At 33.9% G+C, this 19,549-nt stretch overlaps 1 protein-coding gene across 3 annotated transcripts in view; it reads left to right on the top strand.

Annotated features, from left to right (window-relative positions):
- The window catches only part of LRP1B (LDL receptor related protein 1B), a 1,862,224-nt gene that overhangs the window by 1,074,549 nt on the left and 768,126 nt on the right, over positions 1 to 19,549 (top strand). For all 3 annotated transcript variants that reach the window (XM_053214983.1, XM_053214982.1, XM_053214984.1), the window contains exons 9-11: positions 3,480 to 3,651; positions 5,958 to 6,101; positions 10,592 to 10,828. In XM_053214983.1, coding sequence (XP_053070958.1) covers positions 3,480 to 3,651; positions 5,958 to 6,101; positions 10,592 to 10,828 — 553 coding nt within the window. The remainder of the gene's footprint in view (positions 1 to 3,479; positions 3,652 to 5,957; positions 6,102 to 10,591; positions 10,829 to 19,549) is intronic.

Here is a 19,549-nt window from a genome sequence, read left to right as displayed (position 1 = left end):
ATGAAATGAATGGTATCATACTAGGAAGAAGACCCAAAATTTGAATTTCAATGTTGGAAATTTCTTACAAAGTCAAGGTGCAAAGGGCCGTAAAAATTATGATGTATTTCCTATATGGGAAAATGTTCTTTTCACAGTACGTTCCATAATGTCAGAGATGCCTCCGCCTCCCTCCTTTGCTCTATTAAAAGCAAATCACATCAAAACAAAAAACAACAAAAATAGAACAAAAACAGCAAACAAAAATAAAAGTACCATACTAGTAAGAAAGGTGTTGGAATAGGACAGATGTTTTGATGTATTAAAATTAAAACTTGCTAAAAACTAATTTAAGTAGTTTATTCATAAAGAGCTAGACTATCCTCTATCTCATGTGGCCCTGGAGATACTTTGCTTACAAAAGCAAATGCCTGCTCACAAAAGTATTTTTATTAATTTAATAGGCTGGACTAAATTTTGCCTTCTGATATATTCACGTACTTCCTAGAATGAGAATTCCATGAATGTCATTGAGGTCAACCAGTTTCCCATCTGTATAAGTTTTCCCTTGTTGAATTAAAAGTTTTGCAGATAACACTCAGTAAACACCTAAAGGACATCTTTCAGTAGAAATAAGCATTATTCACTAGTGTACTTTCTCAAATTCAATTTTACCTCAGTGATTGAACTAATTTCATGTAAGATTCTTATTGTGGGAAGCTGAAATACATGAATCTCTTTTCTTTCTTTTGTAATCTGAGAAAAAATATTCTATAATTATCCCTTAAGGGTACTTTTCCTTTCTAATCAGTTTTTTGACAATGAGATTCTTTTTCCTTCCTTGACAGACAAGCAAATGCACTAATCAGGGTAATTAAAAGTGTTCAATATTAGAGACGAGGCCAGTTGTTTCTCTCTTAATTTCACATGTCCTAAAAACCTTGATTTTTTTTTTTTTGAAAGCCCTAGTAATGACTTTCAGAAGATCTAATTACTAAAATGATTATGATGGGCCTTCTTTTCACCTATATGTCATGACGATATTAAACCTTGAAACAAGGGTAAGAAATTCAAATGATTCTCCTCATGACTACTTTTATAAAGTTTTTTAATATCTGAAGCTTTTAATTGTTCATTTTTTCCATTTCTATTTCCTATGTTTTTTTTCTATTCCCTAAACATATGCTTTCTCTGCCATTAAGTAATCCAACATAGATAATTTTTCAAAATATTCAGGCTATAGGCAAAATGGTCTATCCACTACTCTCAGCTCCTCCCACATCTGTCAGAGGTAGCAGAGCAAGAAACAGTGTACTTACTTTATGGGAAACAGGCTCTTCTGAAGGAAGACACGGGGTCAGGGAGTAGTACGATTAGATCTTTACCATGTGAACACGTTCTCTACTCTGCCCAACGGCCCCCTCTATGATTATGCTTTCTTTCCTGAATGTTGAAGAGCAATGTAAGTATGCCATAAATCACACACTCCTAGATGAAATGCTCTAAACTTCAGGCAAAACATGCATGATATCAATGGTGTTGGGATAATACAGTACACTTGGAATTTTTATAGGAAAAAGTATTGCTCAAGTCAAAATTGGACCATAGATTTATCTAGTGAGTATGATGTCAGCTTACGTGGAAATGATATTAGTAAATAAACACATGTCATCCCCACCCCTTTTCTCTGGTGAGTGCACACGTGCACACACACATTAGGGAATAACCCTTAATTAGAAAAACATTATTATTTGGGCTTTAACATGGAATGATTCTCCTTGTTGATTCCTGTCTTTGATTTCTAGCCTGGACATGAAGAAATGAGATATGATCACCACCACCCCAAAAACAAACAAACAAAAAAAACATGCAAGAGCCAGTCTTCTTTTAATTACAGTTCATATGAGAGGACAAGAGATAGTAATAATGAGTCACATAGGTTGGAGAGATAATAAATCAAATGCTTTTGCCTAAAGTACAAAATTTATAAAATTTATAAAATTTCCTGCTTAAAATAAAAAACTTGGGGGCACCTGGGTTGAGCATCTGACTTCGGCTCAGGTCATGATCTCACAGTTTGTGGGTTTAAGCCCCGAGCCGGGATGTGTGCTGACAGCTCAGAGCCTGGAGCCTGCTTCAGATTCTGCGTCTCCCTCTCTCTCTGCCCCTCCCCCATTTGTGCAATGTCTCTCTTGCTCTCAAAAGTAAACATTTAAAAAATTTTTAAAAAACAATTTAAAAAATTATAATTTTGTTCCATAATATATCTTACAAACCATACATAGTTTTTTTTTTCAAATTCTCTTCACTACATTTTGTGCTAAAACTGCACTAAAAGTGCACTATAATGCCAGAGAATTGTGACAGATTTTTTTCAACGAAATCTCTAGAGCAAATCAAATGATAGCCTCACCCTACCCAGAGGCAGAACCATTGTAAATCAAATATAATACAAGGAATACTCAAATGCATTGTGCACAGCTTGTAGGCATTTGTATGGGAAAATCAGTAAACCTATTCTCTCTCTGCTTTACTAGCAGCTTTCTGTGAATGCAACCTGTCCCTACCTGCACTCAGTCCCCAGGACCTCTGCTAAGGAGAGTTTGCTGTTAAAGTGTCATGGATAGCAAAGCAAACAGCTCCATTTCTGTTACAAGTATGCTTTACGAAAAAAAAAGTGATTTCTGAGTAGAATTTTTTTTACATTTATTTAAATATGTTGTTTCATTATTTATTGTTTTCCATGCTGGGGCAATTATTCATCTAAATGTAACATGTGATTTAAAAATTTTTAATTAAAAATGGCACCTGGGTGGCTCAGGCTGATAAGCCTCTGACTTCAGCTGAGGTCATGATCTCAAGGTCCCATGATTTTGAGTCCTATGTCAGTCTCTGTACCAAAAGCTCAGAGCCTGGAACCTGCTTCAGAGCCTGTGTCTCCCTGTCTATGCCCCTCCCTCAATTGCACTCTGTCTCTCTCTCTCTTTCTCTCTCTCAAAAATAAAATAAAAACATAAAGATGAATTTTAAAAATGGGATTTTGAACTTATAAAATAAATTTTCAAAGGTGTTTTCTCATCAGTCCATACAGCCAGAGCTACACTGTTTTAAATTCCGTATTTCCCAACTGTATGAACAAACAGCCCATAAAAACATCTGAAATTTTATATAACAGTGTCTTAAGCGCATTATTGAATATGCTTGGAAGTTTGGTTCTCACTAGCCTTTGAAAAGTAGCTACTCAACATGTTTTCTTAATGAATCATGTATAAAATTCTTCATACATTCGGAACTGCTTTATCTACTATTGCATAATGTTTTCTATTCAGAGGAAAAAATTTAAATTAGTGAAGTGTTGAATTCTTGAAGAGAAAATAAATGATAAGATGTGTGTGACTCTTCTATGGGGATTTTCCACAGTAGTAAATAGCAATCAGTTTTTCTTTCAAGTTAAAAGCAGCATAATTAAAAATCATAGTTATTTTTGTTCCTCCATATAGGTCAGACATCTTTATGGAATAACTGTGTTTGAAGACTATTTGTATGCAACCAATTCGGATAAATTCAGTATCATAAGGATAAACCGATTTAATGGCACTGATATTCAATCATTAATTAAAATGGAAAATGCTCGAGGAATCAGAATTTATCAAAAAAGAACTCAACCAACAGGTAAGACTCAAGACTTCTTCATTGCCTTTATAATGGTGGGTTGAATGGGGAAATGGTCCTTGTGCTCTGTATGGAGTTAAAGTGGGTGAGTCATAAAACCTGTTTGATAGCAAAAGTGTACATGTCTGCTTGATAAAATGGAAGAGCACTCCCTGCACAAGTCTAAATGACAAATTGTTCAGTTCCTAGTGAATTGTTTCTACAACCATAGAATTGAAATGATGGCTAGATTTAGATTCAGGAAAGAGCTTTCAATCATCATGTGTGTAGACAGGGAACCCAGATACTAAGATGCTAAGGATGTTTTTTGGTATCATTCTGAAAGAAAAATTTCAAATCAGGTGACTTCCTTACAGTATCTGTTCAGTTTTTATTGTAGTCATTTGGGTCTCTTAACTTTTCCTAATTATTCTTTAATACAAGTTAATTAAAAATAACTTTTAATGAGAAGGCTATAATGTTTCCAAGTATTTCTTAGAAACACAAACTAGTTATTTTTGCATAGTAGGTTAATGATGCTTGTTCATCAGTACAATTTACATTCAGTCATGTATAGAATAATGTAACATGCCAGAATCACCACTCCAAATTTTCATCATCTTTTTGTGCTTCAAAATGAAACATTTAGAATTATGTAAACACTAACATAGATTTAGTTGAGGCAATGTATTGTCACAACTCTGTTTACAGCCAATTTAAATTTGGGATTCTGTAAATAAACCTTATTAGAGTTTGATGTTAGTATACATTTATTTGCCAATTATTCACTGAGCATTTACTATGTGCCAGGAACTGTTGTATGTACACTGGGATTGTAGCAGTAAATAAAACAGACAAAAATTCTTGTATTTATGATATTTGTATCCTAGTAGAGAAGCATAATTTTAAAGCGATCAAGTATATTAGAAGATAATAAGTGCTATAAAGAAAAAATAAAGCAGATAGGGCATCTCAGGGATGGGGGTACTTGGCAATTTTATATTGAATGGTTTGAGGAAGTTCCAGTGAACAAATGAAATTAAATGAAGACTTGAAGTAATTGAAGGAGTGAGACACAAACATGGCAGGTAGAGAGATGAGCAGGCACAAAGACCTTAAGGAAGAGCATGTTTAGAGTTTTCAAGAAACAGCAAGGAGATGTATGTGTCGAGAGCAGAGCAAAAAAGGTTAAGAGAAGTAATAGGGGAGGTTGGAGAAATGAAGGAGGACCATAGCAAGTAGGGTCCTCTAGACAATTGCAAAATCTTTTCCTTACAGAGATGAGGATTCCCTAGGAAGCATTAGACAGAGTCTCATGATATGACTTACTTTTTAAAGCAATCACTGTGGCTACTATTTTGACAAAAGGCTATTGGGGACAAAGGTAGAAGGTAGGGGTATTTTCATTTTGAAAATAGGAATACAAAATGAACATGGCAAAATTTTTAAAGCATAACCATTTTAGTATTAAAAGAAAATTGCCATGTTATTTGTCACAATCTCAAGTAAGTGATGATCATAAAGAAATATAACCACAATAGTATATAAAATCTTAGTGACATTATTGCTACCACAGCCTTTTTTTCTTTGACTCATCTTTTTCTCATTCTCTTCATATGTCATGGGGTACTTTTTTTTTCTTTTTGTAACTTCTACACTCATGAAATGTTCTGTTCCTCAATCTCTACATGCAAAGTAGCCTCTACATTTTGGAAATTACTCTTTCTCTCTCTCTCTCTCTCTCTCTCTCTCTCTCTCTCTCTCTCTCTCTCTCTCACACACACACACACACACACACACACACACACTCATTTTGTGGTAGGGTTCTCAAAATGGCAGTTGACTCAAAATTGAAAAAAAAACAGTGTTGTCTCAGCACTTCTCAGTAAAGATAGTTCCTGAATCATGTTTCTTCCACGTTAAGTGCCCACCTAATGGATTTCAAAAGAAATCCTTTCTCTGCTTAATTACCTAACCTGGCATATCTTTATAGTATCTTTTTATATTTGTAAGAAATATGTATTTTAAGAGAGAACAACAAGCGTGAATCAGATATACCAAGTTACTTTTTGTGCCTACATGTAAACAGTTTAATATATAAGCAGAATTTTTTTCGATATAACCTTAGGAGGGCTTTGAAAAATTCCTACCTCTTCTTTGATGAGGTTTAAACTCTTTTTTCCAATTGATTATGGTAATAAATCATAGGGTATAAAGATTTGGGGGAGGATTCCCTCTTCATGCACTGTAAAAGTTTCGACACACTGATGCACATAATTATCTTGTCTTTGGAAATTTTCAAGTGTGCTGTTTTTTATTTGTTGTAGTCAGAAGCCATGCATGTGAAGTGGATCCATATGGAATGCCAGGGGGATGCTCACACATCTGTCTGCTCAGCAGCAGTTACAAAACACGGACCTGTCGCTGCAGGACGGGCTTCAACTTGGGAAGTGATGGCAGGTCGTGCAAAAGTATGTTGTTAAAATCAAACACTTTGCCAGCAGCTACTGCTTCAGAATAGGTTTTTTTAGTATTAATTAGCTATGTCAACATCAGCAATAACATAAGACTTAACAGGTGGAATTTGCCTACACAATGTACCAGCCATTTTTCCTTAGTATTTAGGAGTTTTGTTTTTGTTTTGTTTTGTTTTTGTGAGAATGTAAATGAGAAACTGAATCAGGCTATAGAGTCACTAAATTTATGAGTCCCTGGGGAAATATATTTCAGGGAAGATTTTTAGGAAGATCTTTCTTTAATTCCCTAAAGAAGGTTTTTGGTCTAATGAGCCTGAATTATTGGTTGACCATATTTTCTCTTATCTGAACCAAGAAGCTGCTCCTAGTAATAGGTGTGTTGTTTAGTCCAATAAAAATCCACATAAAGCAATGTTTCACCTTATCCAGCATCACTGGGGAGTGAAATTCATTTCATTATTTAATTTTCCAGGTAACTGGAGCTATACTAATTAAATATCAATCTCTTTAACAATTTTATTGAAAAGCTTTCCAACAGACTTATCTTTGCTTTATTTTTGAGATATGCTGAATAACATAATTGTTCTTTATTTAAAAAGATAATTAATAATTATATGCATGACTTTTGCAAATTTAGATTTTTGCCCCCATATCGATTAAAGTCTTTACTTGGAGTCTTCATAAGCAAATAGACTAGAATGGCCCTTGTAGGAATGGTGTCCCTGTGGAGATTACTGTCTGTTAAATGTCTCCCAAATACCATAATTTTTAAAGTTATGATGACTGCTTTTTACAGTGTCCATTGTGTCTCCATTTTGTTATAACAATGGCTTTTTATTTCTGTCAGTGTTCCTTCTCTGGTCACTGTCCTGCCATGTCTTTGACTTTCTTGTCATTGCTTACTGAGGACTATGAAATTAGATCACTAAATTTGTTATAAGTTAAGTCCAAATGGTTTGAATTAGTAGTACAAATACTTTTAAATCGACAATCCAGGAGGCTCTACTGTGATAAAATATATGTCTTAGTATTTTGTTTTCATTTCTAACTTTGTATTAATTGCTGGGTTTCATGTTCAAGATATCCTCTGGATAATTGAAAGTTAGGAGACTCAAGATATGCAAAGCTGTGCATGCATGTGTGTATGACAATTGCATAAACTTCAATCACCCGTAATGTAGTGTATCAATCAAGGCACATTTACATTAACAAAGACCATTGTAGCTATTTTAAGCAGAAAATATAGGTGCTTATACAATCATTGAAAAGTCTGAAGCAATAGTTCCTAGACTCAGTCTTCAGAACATCCCTCAAAACCACCATCAAACTACCCTGGCTTAAAACCAGAAAACTGTCACAATTAGAAGCTTGGGCATCAGGAAGCCACAATGGCCATGGTAAGTCCAAAAGTCCACCATTTTGGTTGAGATCCAGGATCTCCACAACTTGCAACAAAGCTATTAGCGCCAGATATGTGTCACAACTGATAGTTCCTTACTGGCAAACAACACAAAACACAACAAAACTAAACCCTCTTCCTTGCCTTTTGATATACACAAAGGAAGAACACTAATGTGGAAAAATTCAATTTCTCCTTTAGATGAATAATGACAGAAGTAACAAAAGACAGCCTCATTTCCACATTCCAAACTTGAGCTAGTACATATGATTGTGGTACTTAAAATCAGGCCCATCTCTATTTGAGTGTCTCTGAAATGAAGTTTTTAGTTTCAATTGTCTTCTAGTGTCTGGGCAATGTCAAGTGTCAAGACACTAGAAGAGATTTTAAAGTAGGTATTGAATGACTAAAATAAGTAGCCAAGTAAACAATGGGGACAATGGCTACTCTTATTTAAAGCACACACACACAAACACATACATTACACAAATGAAGTGTTATGTTTACCAATTACCAATTAAAACATTAATGAAAAATGTTATCAAAATTTGATATAGTGAAAACAGTATTCTTATGCATTGCTAACAGAAATTGGAAATTTATGTCACTGTTGGAAAGACATTTGATAAAACATACAAAGACATAAAACTGAAAGTATCCTGTAAGAAATTATTCCTTGTTTGACTGTAGAAATTCATTATAAAAGTATTTATAATAACAAAGACCGAGAAACAATCTAAATACCCAGCAATAAGTAAGTAGCTGACTTATCATATTGCCTCTCTAGCAGGGAACATGTTGCTGCCATTGAGAGTAATGTTTTGAAGACCTTTTAATGGCACAATAAGATATCATTAATTTAAAAAAATGAGGTAGTAAAATGCATATGTAAGATTCCTATTTTTCTATTTCATTGTTTTTTTTTAAGATTCCTATTTTTAAAAACAAAAGTATATGTGCACGTAAAATTTGTAGGAAATGTCACTTTTGAAAGAAATACTCACTTTTAAATAATATGTAATATTATTATTAAAAGATATTCTTGGGGCACCTGGTGGCTCAGTCGGTTAAGAATCCCACTCTTGATTTCAATTCAGGTCATGATCTCATGGTTTGTGAGATAGAGCCCTGTGTCAGGCTCCACACTGAGAGTGGGGAGCCTGCTTAGGATTCTTTCTCTCCTCTCCTCTCTCTCTGCCCTTCTACCACTTGCACTTTTTTTCCTCTCAAAATAAATGAACATTCAGAAAAATAAAACGGTACTTTTGAAAATAGATACAGTGAGAGACGGTGAAGGCAATGAGGAAGATGGATGTTAATATTCTTTACCAGTAATTCCATTTCTAGAAATGTATACTTAGAGATCATCATAAAAATATATACAATTCTAGGTTAAAAAAATGCTTATCTCAGTATTATTATAATAATGAAAAGATAAAATCAACCCTAGAGAATAGTTTCACAAATTATCGTATAGGATACAGATCATACTCAAAGAATGTGAAGCTTAAATAATGGATCAACATGGGACATAATTTTGATGCTAATATTGAGTAATAAAAGCAGAATATAAAATTGTCCTCTTATATATAATTGTGCATTAGAAAAATTAATTAATTTTGAAATAGTCGCATAAAGGAATATAATACAACAGTGGAAATAAATGAAAAATGATTACAACAACCATGGATGAATGTCACAAATATAGTAAAAATAAAGATAACTCAGAAGAATTCACACATGCAATTCAAACATGAAAAATCATGTTTGGAATACATACCACATATAGACTGAAACTTGCAAAAAAAAAAACCATGATAAGCAATATAATTAGGATATTGGGCATCTCTGAGATGAAAGGGGAATAGGAAAAAAGGGGGAGGAATAGGTTTAGGGCACATGAATCCCTTCCAGTGTTCTGGAAATATTTTTAAGATGTGTGTGGGGTACATGAAATTTGTTTTATTTTTCTTTGTGATAAAATGTAATAAATATTTGTTTATATACATTTAATATTCAATAACACTAATTTTGAAAGAAAACAAGGGAAAGAATATATAAACTGATAATATAGTTTGTATTGAGAGTGTTGAGTTTATGAGTAATACTCATTTTTTCTTTTTTCTCCAGATTTTCAATAGGTTAGTTATTTTACTTTGCTAACAAGCTGACTTATGGTACTGTCATCCAATGAAACTGAATCATTTGTAACCTCAGTTTTATTTATAAAACTCAATATGTTTTCCCTTTTATATAAAAATATTTTTTTCAAATTATGTAGACTAAGTCAATTGCTCTAGCAATTGAAGAGCCTGGAATATATTTCCATATGAAAGTCTGTAGGAGTCAGTTCACTCAATAGTAAAAGCTACATTGAATTTGCCATTTTTAACCTGGGGAATTCGTTTTGTTTGGGGTGTTCGTTTTGTTTTGTTTTTATCAGGGCTGCGTTGTACATCAGAGTTACTGGAGGACAGCATCAACCTCTAACATTCTTATTAATATTTTAAAAAAAAGTGATGTAACTGACATTTTATTTCATTTCTTAAACAAATAAATCACTTGTTTAGGCATCTGTAATATATTCACATGCAAGTGTGTGATACTGTGTGAATCTATTTTTTTGCCTCTGACAGCCTTCCATGCAGACTCTGAGGAGGGGTGTTTTAAATATTGTAAAGTTTGTAGCATTGTCAGACATAATGAATGCTACAGTTTGTATCTACAGAATGTGCTAGATTGTAATGAATTGTAAAATTAAATGTGCTGGATGTTTTAATAAATGTCCATTTTACTGTTACCAGTTATCCAATGATCTGTCATGTTTTTGCTATACAGACAGTTACAGACAAAAGAATAATTAACTAAATATAACCCATTCACGGAAGTAATTTCGGTTTTAATTAAAGTAATGCAATTAGCTGGCCTTCTTGCATCGAGATACATTTGGCATATTTTAGAGTTTAATTTTTGGTATTGAATTTTAAAAAAGCTAATTGTGCCAGTTAATTAAACAGTGGCATTATGCAGTGTAAAGAAGATTAGGCAGCATCAGTTGTTTATGTTTGTAATCTTTCTTCTGCAGGACCGAAGAATGAGTTGTTCCTCTTTTATGGGAAAGGACGCCCAGGAATTGTTAGAGGAATGGACTTGAATACCAAGATAGCTGATGAATACATGATCCCCATAGAGAATCTGGTAAACCCTCGTGCTTTAGATTTCCATGCAGAAACCAATTATATCTACTTTGCTGACACCACCAGTTTCCTGATTGGCCGGCAGAAGATAGATGGCACTGAGCGAGAAACCATCCTTAAAGATGGTAAGTGACCATGTGTAATATTGACATCAAACTGCTCACAGATAAAGCACTGTGAAAGGATAAATCCAACATACGTAGAACTTATTTTAACCAGAACCTAAGTTGCTGTTTATTTAAAAATATTTGTTAATGTAATTTTCTTCAGTAACATTATTTCTACGTTTTTTCACGTACTAGTGTATTAAAACCATCATTATAAAATGGAACTTGGAATTGTCCAATCCATTTTAAACATTACAGGAATTAAACTAAATTATTTATTCACCTTTGTGGAAACGGCAGATTTTCAGTTATATGTCTATAGTGCTCTATGGCAGAACATAAGATTTAGCAGGACATTAGAACTTGTGTAATAGTTGATTCTTACAAGCATATTGGTCATGTCATTCAAAGTGCATTAAAGATATCAATGTCCCACTGTCATTGCATTTCTTGCATATTGTTTTTTACTTTATAAATCATTAAAATTGAGTTCTCTAGCGATGCCCTTGAAATATCTGTAGTCTCAGATAAACTTTGTACCTAGTTTTACTTATAGAAACTTTGTACCTAGTTTTACTACTTATATGCAACCATATACTTGCAAAGATCTATGTATAAACTTTGTTAAAATGGTTTATTTTATAAATGTCATGGCTTGGAAACAACCAGTCAAGTAATTAAGTAGTGTAACTTTGGTATCAGTAGAAAATAACTTCAATAACCAAGGAAACCTTGGGGCGCCTGTGTGGTTCAGTTGCTTAACTGTCCACCTTTGGTTCAGGTTATATTTTCATGGTTCCTGAGTTCAAGCCCCGCATCAGGCTGGTGATTCTCTCTGTCTCCCCTCTCCTACTGTCTCTCTTTCTCTCTCTGTCTCTCTCTCTCTCTCTCTCTCTCTCTCTTTCTCTCTCTGCAGATAAATAAACTGTGTAAAAAAATGATCAAACCAAGTCTTTGACTACTAGTCACTTTTAAACATGTTCACTAATGATTCAGGGATCATGTTTCCTCACACATACAATCTACTTCTTAAATATTTTAAAAATCCTTGATTTAGAGAACCTTAATTATATGCTTATTATTTGAAGAACAAAGTACTAGCTATCTCGGGAGATAAAAAGAATTTTAAAAGTGACCACTGCCTTCAAGGAGTTAATAATCTACCTTTGGATAGAATATAAACACATAAAAATGTAAATGCTTTGCAGCATTTAATAAGTTCAAAACTGGCCCAAAGAAATACATGATTCATGGAGAATGTCCATGTGGTGGGAATCCACAGGGAGGAGGAGATATCTTTACGTGATTATTCTTAGAGAACTTTCTGTGCAGGAGGTGATGTTTGGGCTGGATCTTAAAGCAAGAATATTATAAGGGAGGGAAAGATATTTTGGAACCAAGAACTCCATTGAACCAAGAAAAAAAAATAAGTACTCCAGAAAGAGGATGAGATGAACTTAAGTGGATCACTTAAGATTTTAGTCACAGGGAAGAGGGTCTGAGGAGAGGTGGAAAGTGGAAGGTGATGAAATAAAAGACCTGGGATATGAGGTGAAGGGGCTTGGATGAAATCCTGAAGGGCTAAGAGGCAGGCAATGCTTTTGAGCCAAAGAATCATGTGAATGAAAACATATGTTTTAGGAGAATCAAACTGGAGGGTGGAGTGCAGAATGAATCAGAGAGGAAGGAGAGAAAATAAGAGCAGAGACACATTAAAATTATTTATAGCATGAGTGGTAATAAGTGGTGGTCTCTCCTGTCTTTTAGTGGGAACAGGGAAGCATAAGGAGATTATTCATTTAACTCAGGTTCACTTTAAATCAAACCTTGAATGATAAAATGTACACTTTCCACGAGTGACAAATGAAGTGTTAAAATGAAAAATCTCCCTGTTTTTTTTTTTTTGTAGTTTACTGATGAAGGCAATATGAAGCCATCATAGCATTTTTAGAGTTGCTAATTAGAGTTAAGATTTTATCTTAAATTGGACATGGCAGAGGCTGTCTTCCTACATTGCTTTGTAATGTGATTTCACATGATGGAGAATTGACAATTTTAGAAGGACAATAGACTTTCACATTCTGTGTCAGTAGATTCATTTGGATTGCTCTGATTTTGAACGAGAAATTTTCAAGGACTAAAATGTAACATAGAAGGGTCTTGGTTTCCTTTAAAAAAATGTCAGTTCCTGTGCTGTGACTGAATGTTCCAGTTAATAATTCTAACTTTGATAACAATATCTTATCAGTGACATTGGTGCGTCTTTGCATTTCAGCACAGCAACAGAGATCAGCTCTAATAGCCACTTGACTGCCAGGCACATGTGTACATTGTTGTTTTGGCAGTATGAAGGTTATGAGAACATTTTGTAGATTTCACACCTGAAATATACTTAACATTTTGATATTGCTGTGCAAAGACTGTTTCATACTTTTTTCTTAATCTTTCTCCTCAGCATTAAAGAGAACAATAATAGACATTATGATATAAGATTAAGATGTTGAAACAGAACTTACATTTGGCAAATAACAATTCATCATTCTTAGAATCGAAACAAAATAAATTCTGTATGTATTCACTAATTTAGCTAGACTATCCATCCACCATCCAACCTGAAGACTAGAGGTAATGCTTGGTTTGACAAATTATTTTGTAAGCTTGGTAGAAATTCTGAATCTCAGATGTATTTGTATAGTTTGAAGTACAAGGCTATAAAGATTTTGCTGTTTGTAAATAAAACATCAATATCTTGAATATCTTTCATGTAAGCTCAGATCCTTTCTATAAAGAAAGAAAAACAGCATTTCAGAAAATTCCCATCTCTATTTATTCTTTGATTTTTTTTTTCTCTCAGAGGTTGATGGAAAACTTCCTAAATGTGGTGTATCCTATAGTCTGTAGAATCTTGTGTGCTGAAACTGTAGCTAAATAAAAGATAAGGGACGGGCACCTGGCTGGCTCAGTTGGTTAAGCCTCTGACTTCAGCTCAGGTCATGATCTCATAGTTCGTCGGTTTGAACTCCACATCGGTCTCTGTGCTATCAGCTCAGAGCCTGGATCCTGTTTTGGATTCTGTGTCTCCCTCTCTCTCTGCCCCTCCCCTGCTCATGATCTGTCTCTCAAAAATAAATAAACGTTTAAAAATATTTTTAAAAAAGATAAAGGAAAATTGTCTCTTTGAGATACTTATATCTACCTCAATAAGTACTGAAAACATCTGTGAAATAAAGACATATTAATGATGTAATTAAAAATAGACGTCCATAAAGACAAATCTGTACCAATCTGTAAGTTTTTTTATTCTCCAGAATTCTTGCCATAATTTTGTAAAATTCATACTATTCATTTTAATTAATGATTTATTTATTCATCCAGTCAATAAACATCCAGCAAATGCCTTTGCTGGGCCAGGTGCCATTGTAAATGATGGGACTATTGCAGTAAACAGGACAAAGCTTTATATTTAGTTTGTATCTAAATAGTAGGAGGCAGATAATAAACACACGCATAAATGAACAAGATAATAGTAAGTGCCATAAAGAAAATAAAGTAGGACACTGGTCAAAAGTAAAAAGAGATATCAACAGGAGGCAAATTTAGACTAAGTGGTTAGCGAATTTAATTACCTATTCTTGCTAGGTATAATTGTTATACCATCTAAGAGAACAAGATGGATATTCTTTATAAGATCAAATTCACTTTTATCTTCTTGGGTGTCTTGTCCAAGATCCATTTTTCATTGCAGGATGAATTATAATTCTCAGCAGAAAGGAAAAAGGTAGAAAACTGATAGCTTACTATTAAATTTATTATTGTATGCATTCTGTTAATGCAGCACTTGTTTCTAAACTGTATAAATTAATTCTACTGGAATATGTATATACAAATAGAAGACATGTTAAAACAATCTTTCATATCGTTCCATATCTTTAAAGTACTAAAAAAACCACTCAAAGCATTTTTCCTGAATTTGAAAGTTATTAATGCCTGCAGCTATAACAGAAAAATTGTAATTTCAAAAGCTCCCATAATTAAACTGGAGATTTGAGGTCACCAAGTTTGTGGTAATTTGTTACAATAGCCAAAGGAACTAAAAGAAAGCGTGTGCTCTTAACCACTTTATATATTGGGGGGGGGTCTCTCTCTCTCTCCCCCCATATATATACATATATATATTCATATACATATATTCATATACATATATAAACATATATACATACATACCTATATCATGGTGGGTTCTATTTGATTGAGATCTGGAGTAGGTACATGTTTCCACACCTCAGACTCTTCCTTTTGCAAAAGGTATTTGCAAAAACCTTTAAATTGGAGAATAAAGAATAACTTTGGACAGGATTGCAACATAGGATGTCTTTTCTGATAATATGAAGAGAAGTGTAGCCAGGAGGAAAGAGGAGTCTGTCTGTGCTGAACATATTCTCTAAATAACATGTTTGAAGATAATCTGTTGACTACCAAAGCATAGTACCTTATTTGTGTGTTTGCTTGTCTAGCATCTGAAGGACCTTCAGCTCAATTCTATCCCTGGCATCTCCATTCTCCCTCCATGGATTTTAGAATCCAACAGTTTTTCCAGTTTTTCAGTTTGAAATATATGGTATTATACCCGGGGCATGAATTATTATTCATCATTGTAAATCTTAAAATACTCACTACCAGCACCACCACTGCCAGCACCACCCACACCCGCACACCCCCCCCCACTCCCCCCCACCACCCACTCCCCACACTTACACACAAATGACGACCAACTTAAGACCCACTTCAGAACTCCAGAAACATTTCCAGGCCTCTCCTCTAACTGGTCCTAGGGCACCTACTTACAACAGATTACAGGATATAATCTGTTCCCAAAGGACACCAATCTTAGTGTAAGATTATCATTTTCTAGAGATCACCGTTTGTTCTTGGATGTCAATGAACTTCACCATTGTATAACGCTGTATGAATTTCTGGTATGTCCTAAAGGTCCATTTTGTGTGTGTGTGTGTGTGTGTGTGTGTGTGTGTGTGTGTGTATTTTATTTTTATTACATGTACATAACATAGTATTATATTACTTTCAGGTATACAATTAGAGTGATTTAACATTCTCATATAATTCCCAGTGCTCATCAAGATAGGTGTACTCTTAATCTTCACCTGTTTCACCCATCTTCCTATCTACCTCCCATCTGGTAACCCTCTGTTGTTTTCTATAGTTAAGAGTCTGTTTCTTTGTTTGTCTCGACTTTTCCCTTTGTTCTTTTTTTGTTTTTGTTTTTTTTGTTTTTTTGCTTTATTTCCTAAATTCCACATATGAGTGAAATCATAGGGTATTTATCTTTCTCTGACTGTTTTATTTCACGTACCATTATACTCTCTTGCTCTATCCATGTCATTGCAAATGCTAAGATTTCATTCTTTTTTACATGTGAATAATACCCCATTATGTGTGTGTGTGTGTGAGTGTGTATGTGTGTGTGTGTGTGTGTGTGTGTATGCACACATGCATCCATCTTATTCATCCATTCATCTATCAATGGACACTTAGACTGCTTTAATAATTTGTCTATTATAAATAATGCTGCAATAAACATGGGGGTGCATATATCCCTTCAAATTGTATTTTTTTTTATTCTTTGGATAAATACAAGTAGCATGATTCATGGATCATAAGGTAGTCCTATTTTTTTATTTTTTTTATTTTTGAATAGCCTCCATACTGTCTTCCACAGTGGCTGCACCAGTTGGCATTCCCACCAACAGTGCATGAGGGTTCCTTTTTCTCTACATCCTTGCCAATACTTGCCGTTTCTTGAGCTTTTGATTTTAGCCATTCTGACAAGAATGAGGTAATATCTCATTGTGGTTTTGATGTACTTTTTCCTCATGATGAGTAATGTTGAGCATCTTTTTTGTCTATTGGCCATCTGTATGTCTTCTTAGGAGAAATGCTTGTTCATGTCTTCTGTCCATTTTTAATTGGATTATTTATTTGGGGGTGTTGAGCTATATAAACTCTTTACATATTTTGGATACTAACCCCTTATTGGATATGTCATTTGCAAATATCTTCTCCCATTCTGTAGGTTGCCTTTTAGTTTTGTTTGTTGTTACCATACTGTTTTGATTACTACAGCTTTGTAATATAACTTGAAGTCTGCAATTGTGATATGTCCTGTTTTGTTTTTCTTTTTCAAGGTTGTTTTGGCTATGTAAGTTCTTTTGTGATTCCATACACAGTTTAGAATTGTTTGTTCTAGGTCGGTTGATATTTTGGTAGAGAGTGCATGAATCTGTAGACTTCTTTGGATAGTATAAACATTTTAACAATATTTGTTCTTCTAATCCATGAGCATGGAATCTCTTTCCATTTGTGTCATCTTGAATTTCTTTCATCAGTGTTTTATGGTTTTCAGAGTATAGGTCTTTCACCTTTTTGATTAAGTTTATTCCTAGGTATTTTTTTTTGGTGCAATTGTAAATGGGATTGTGTTTTTAATTTCTCTTTCTGCTGCTTCATTATTAGTGTATAGAAATGAAATAGATTTCTCTATATTCATTTTTTATCTTGCAATCTTACTGAATTTATTTATCAGTTTTAATAGTTTTTTGGTGGAATCTTCAGTTTTCTATGTATAGTATCATGCCATCTGCAAATAGTGAGTTTTACTTCTTTGTTACCAATTTGGATCCCTTTTATTTTGTTTTGTTGTCTGAGTGCTGTGACTACGACTTCACTACTATGTTGAATAAAAGTAGCAAGAGTGAATATCTTTGTCTTGTTCCTGATATAAGGGAAAAGGTCACCATTTGTTTTTGAATGTCAGTGAACCTCAGCATTGTATAACTCTCTAGGATATTCTAGTGTGTCTAACGAACTAATTTTATGGTGATGAAACTAACATATTGAGATATCAGTAATGAATTTTGTTAGAAACTTCCCATGTACTTTAAGGAGTGATTATGCCTTGGAAAACATTTTAAAATTAAGAACAACCTTTTACTCTCTGCTCTTAGATTCCAGGTGCATATCAGTCTCATTTTTCTGACATTGACTCTGAACTTTCTCAAAAGGGAATGCTCAAACATTCTGAGAGATATAGATTCTGACCAACCATTAAAGAAAATAATGGACACATTTGTCAGTCATCAGACATTTCCTAATTAAAAGTGTTAAGAGATTTGTGAACATTTGCAATTCCTGAGATTCTAATAGATATTGCCCCACTGAGTAGCAAGGTTATAGCCTGTTAGCACGTACTAACTCCCATTGTCTGTCAATAAGATGTTTTTGTTTCCAGAATTCAGGGGATATTTGAGTCCGAAAATATGGGCTTAGTTTCATAGTTAATTTGCAAACATATATTTCTCATATTTTTTTATGTTTCTCATGGAGTATATGAGATATTTGGGGAAAAAAAAAAAAACCTCTAAGCGAATATATATGTCTTCTGTGAAAAGTTGACATGAATAGGAGTAGCTTGAAATCTGGATTCCAAAGTACATTGTCATTAAAAAAATGTAATTGGCCATGTGGCTAATGAATTTTGGTGAACATAAAGATATCTTTCCCCTTATTTATTTCCACACAACATAGGCATATATACCTAGGCATAAGCATGGACAAATGTGTGCTACTTGTGCTGCAAATGCATGCATACAATGAACTACAAATACATGCATATACATAATAGCTGAGATAGCTCTAGAACTTCTATAAAGACATGTCTTATCTTGTAAATTCTAAATTGCTGGTAAGATCTAAAGAGAGAATGTGAAAATACTTGGTAATCTCCAAAATATATTAGAGTATTATTACAAATATAACCATTATATCAATAGATATTCTGATCAGTATAATTTTTTGCACATTTTAACTAAATTTCCAGTTTTCATGATGAATTAAAATAAAGAAATGAGTTCTACCCAGTTTCTTAATTATTCTTAGCATTATGTGATTTTTAGTTGTTACTTAAGAAATCACTTGGGAATCCTTTATTAACCTAGGGCTACTATTGTGAACATTGACTATAATTGTAATGTTTCTTAGTTTAATACAGATTTCTGAGTAAAAGACAAGTTTGACAAATCATACTTGGCTGACATGACTTTAAGGTCTTAGACTAAGAAATGCTAGCTCAAATTGTGGGGAAAGATAATATCCATGATGCAAGCTGAACAAGTTCCCATGACACTCTCCATTTTGAGGGGATTTTAGGGGAATGGTAATAGCCATTGTCTGTGTAACCAATACATCAAAAATGTGGCTCTGACCTATCTAAAGCATAACTTTATTTTTGTCTCCCATTTGGTCTTGAAAATTTATTTTGTAGCGTAAGTCTCTTTTTGGCAGAACTTTCCAGAGCAAAACTTGAAAACTTGTGTTGTCTTCTGGCTAGAAGCCTGGAAAAGGAAAGGAGGACATATTTGGTTCCTTATCTGTCTCTGCCATGCATTTATTTATTTTCCCTGCTACCCATCCCAACTTGCTGGTCAACTACCAGTGCTGACTCATTGCTTAGCATTGGTGGGAACTGGTGAAAGGGGTACAGATACAGAGACAGCAAGGGTCTTATTTGAATTAATCCCTTTGTAAACTGACCTCTCTATGAGCATGACAAGTCTTTAAAATTTACTCTCTTGAGGAGTTTAGGTATGTGTGTCTGTATGTTTGTGTGTGCATGTGCAAGATTTTGGGGAGTTTTCTGTTAGATCTAATTTAATTTCCCTTGGA

Source organism: Acinonyx jubatus, chromosome C1, assembly GCF_027475565.1.
Source record: "Acinonyx jubatus isolate Ajub_Pintada_27869175 chromosome C1, VMU_Ajub_asm_v1.0, whole genome shotgun sequence".
NCBI classification, from domain to species: Eukaryota; Metazoa; Chordata; class Mammalia; order Carnivora; family Felidae; genus Acinonyx; species Acinonyx jubatus.
Note: the sequence above shows the minus strand (reverse complement) of the source record. Positions and strands in the feature narration are given on the sequence as shown.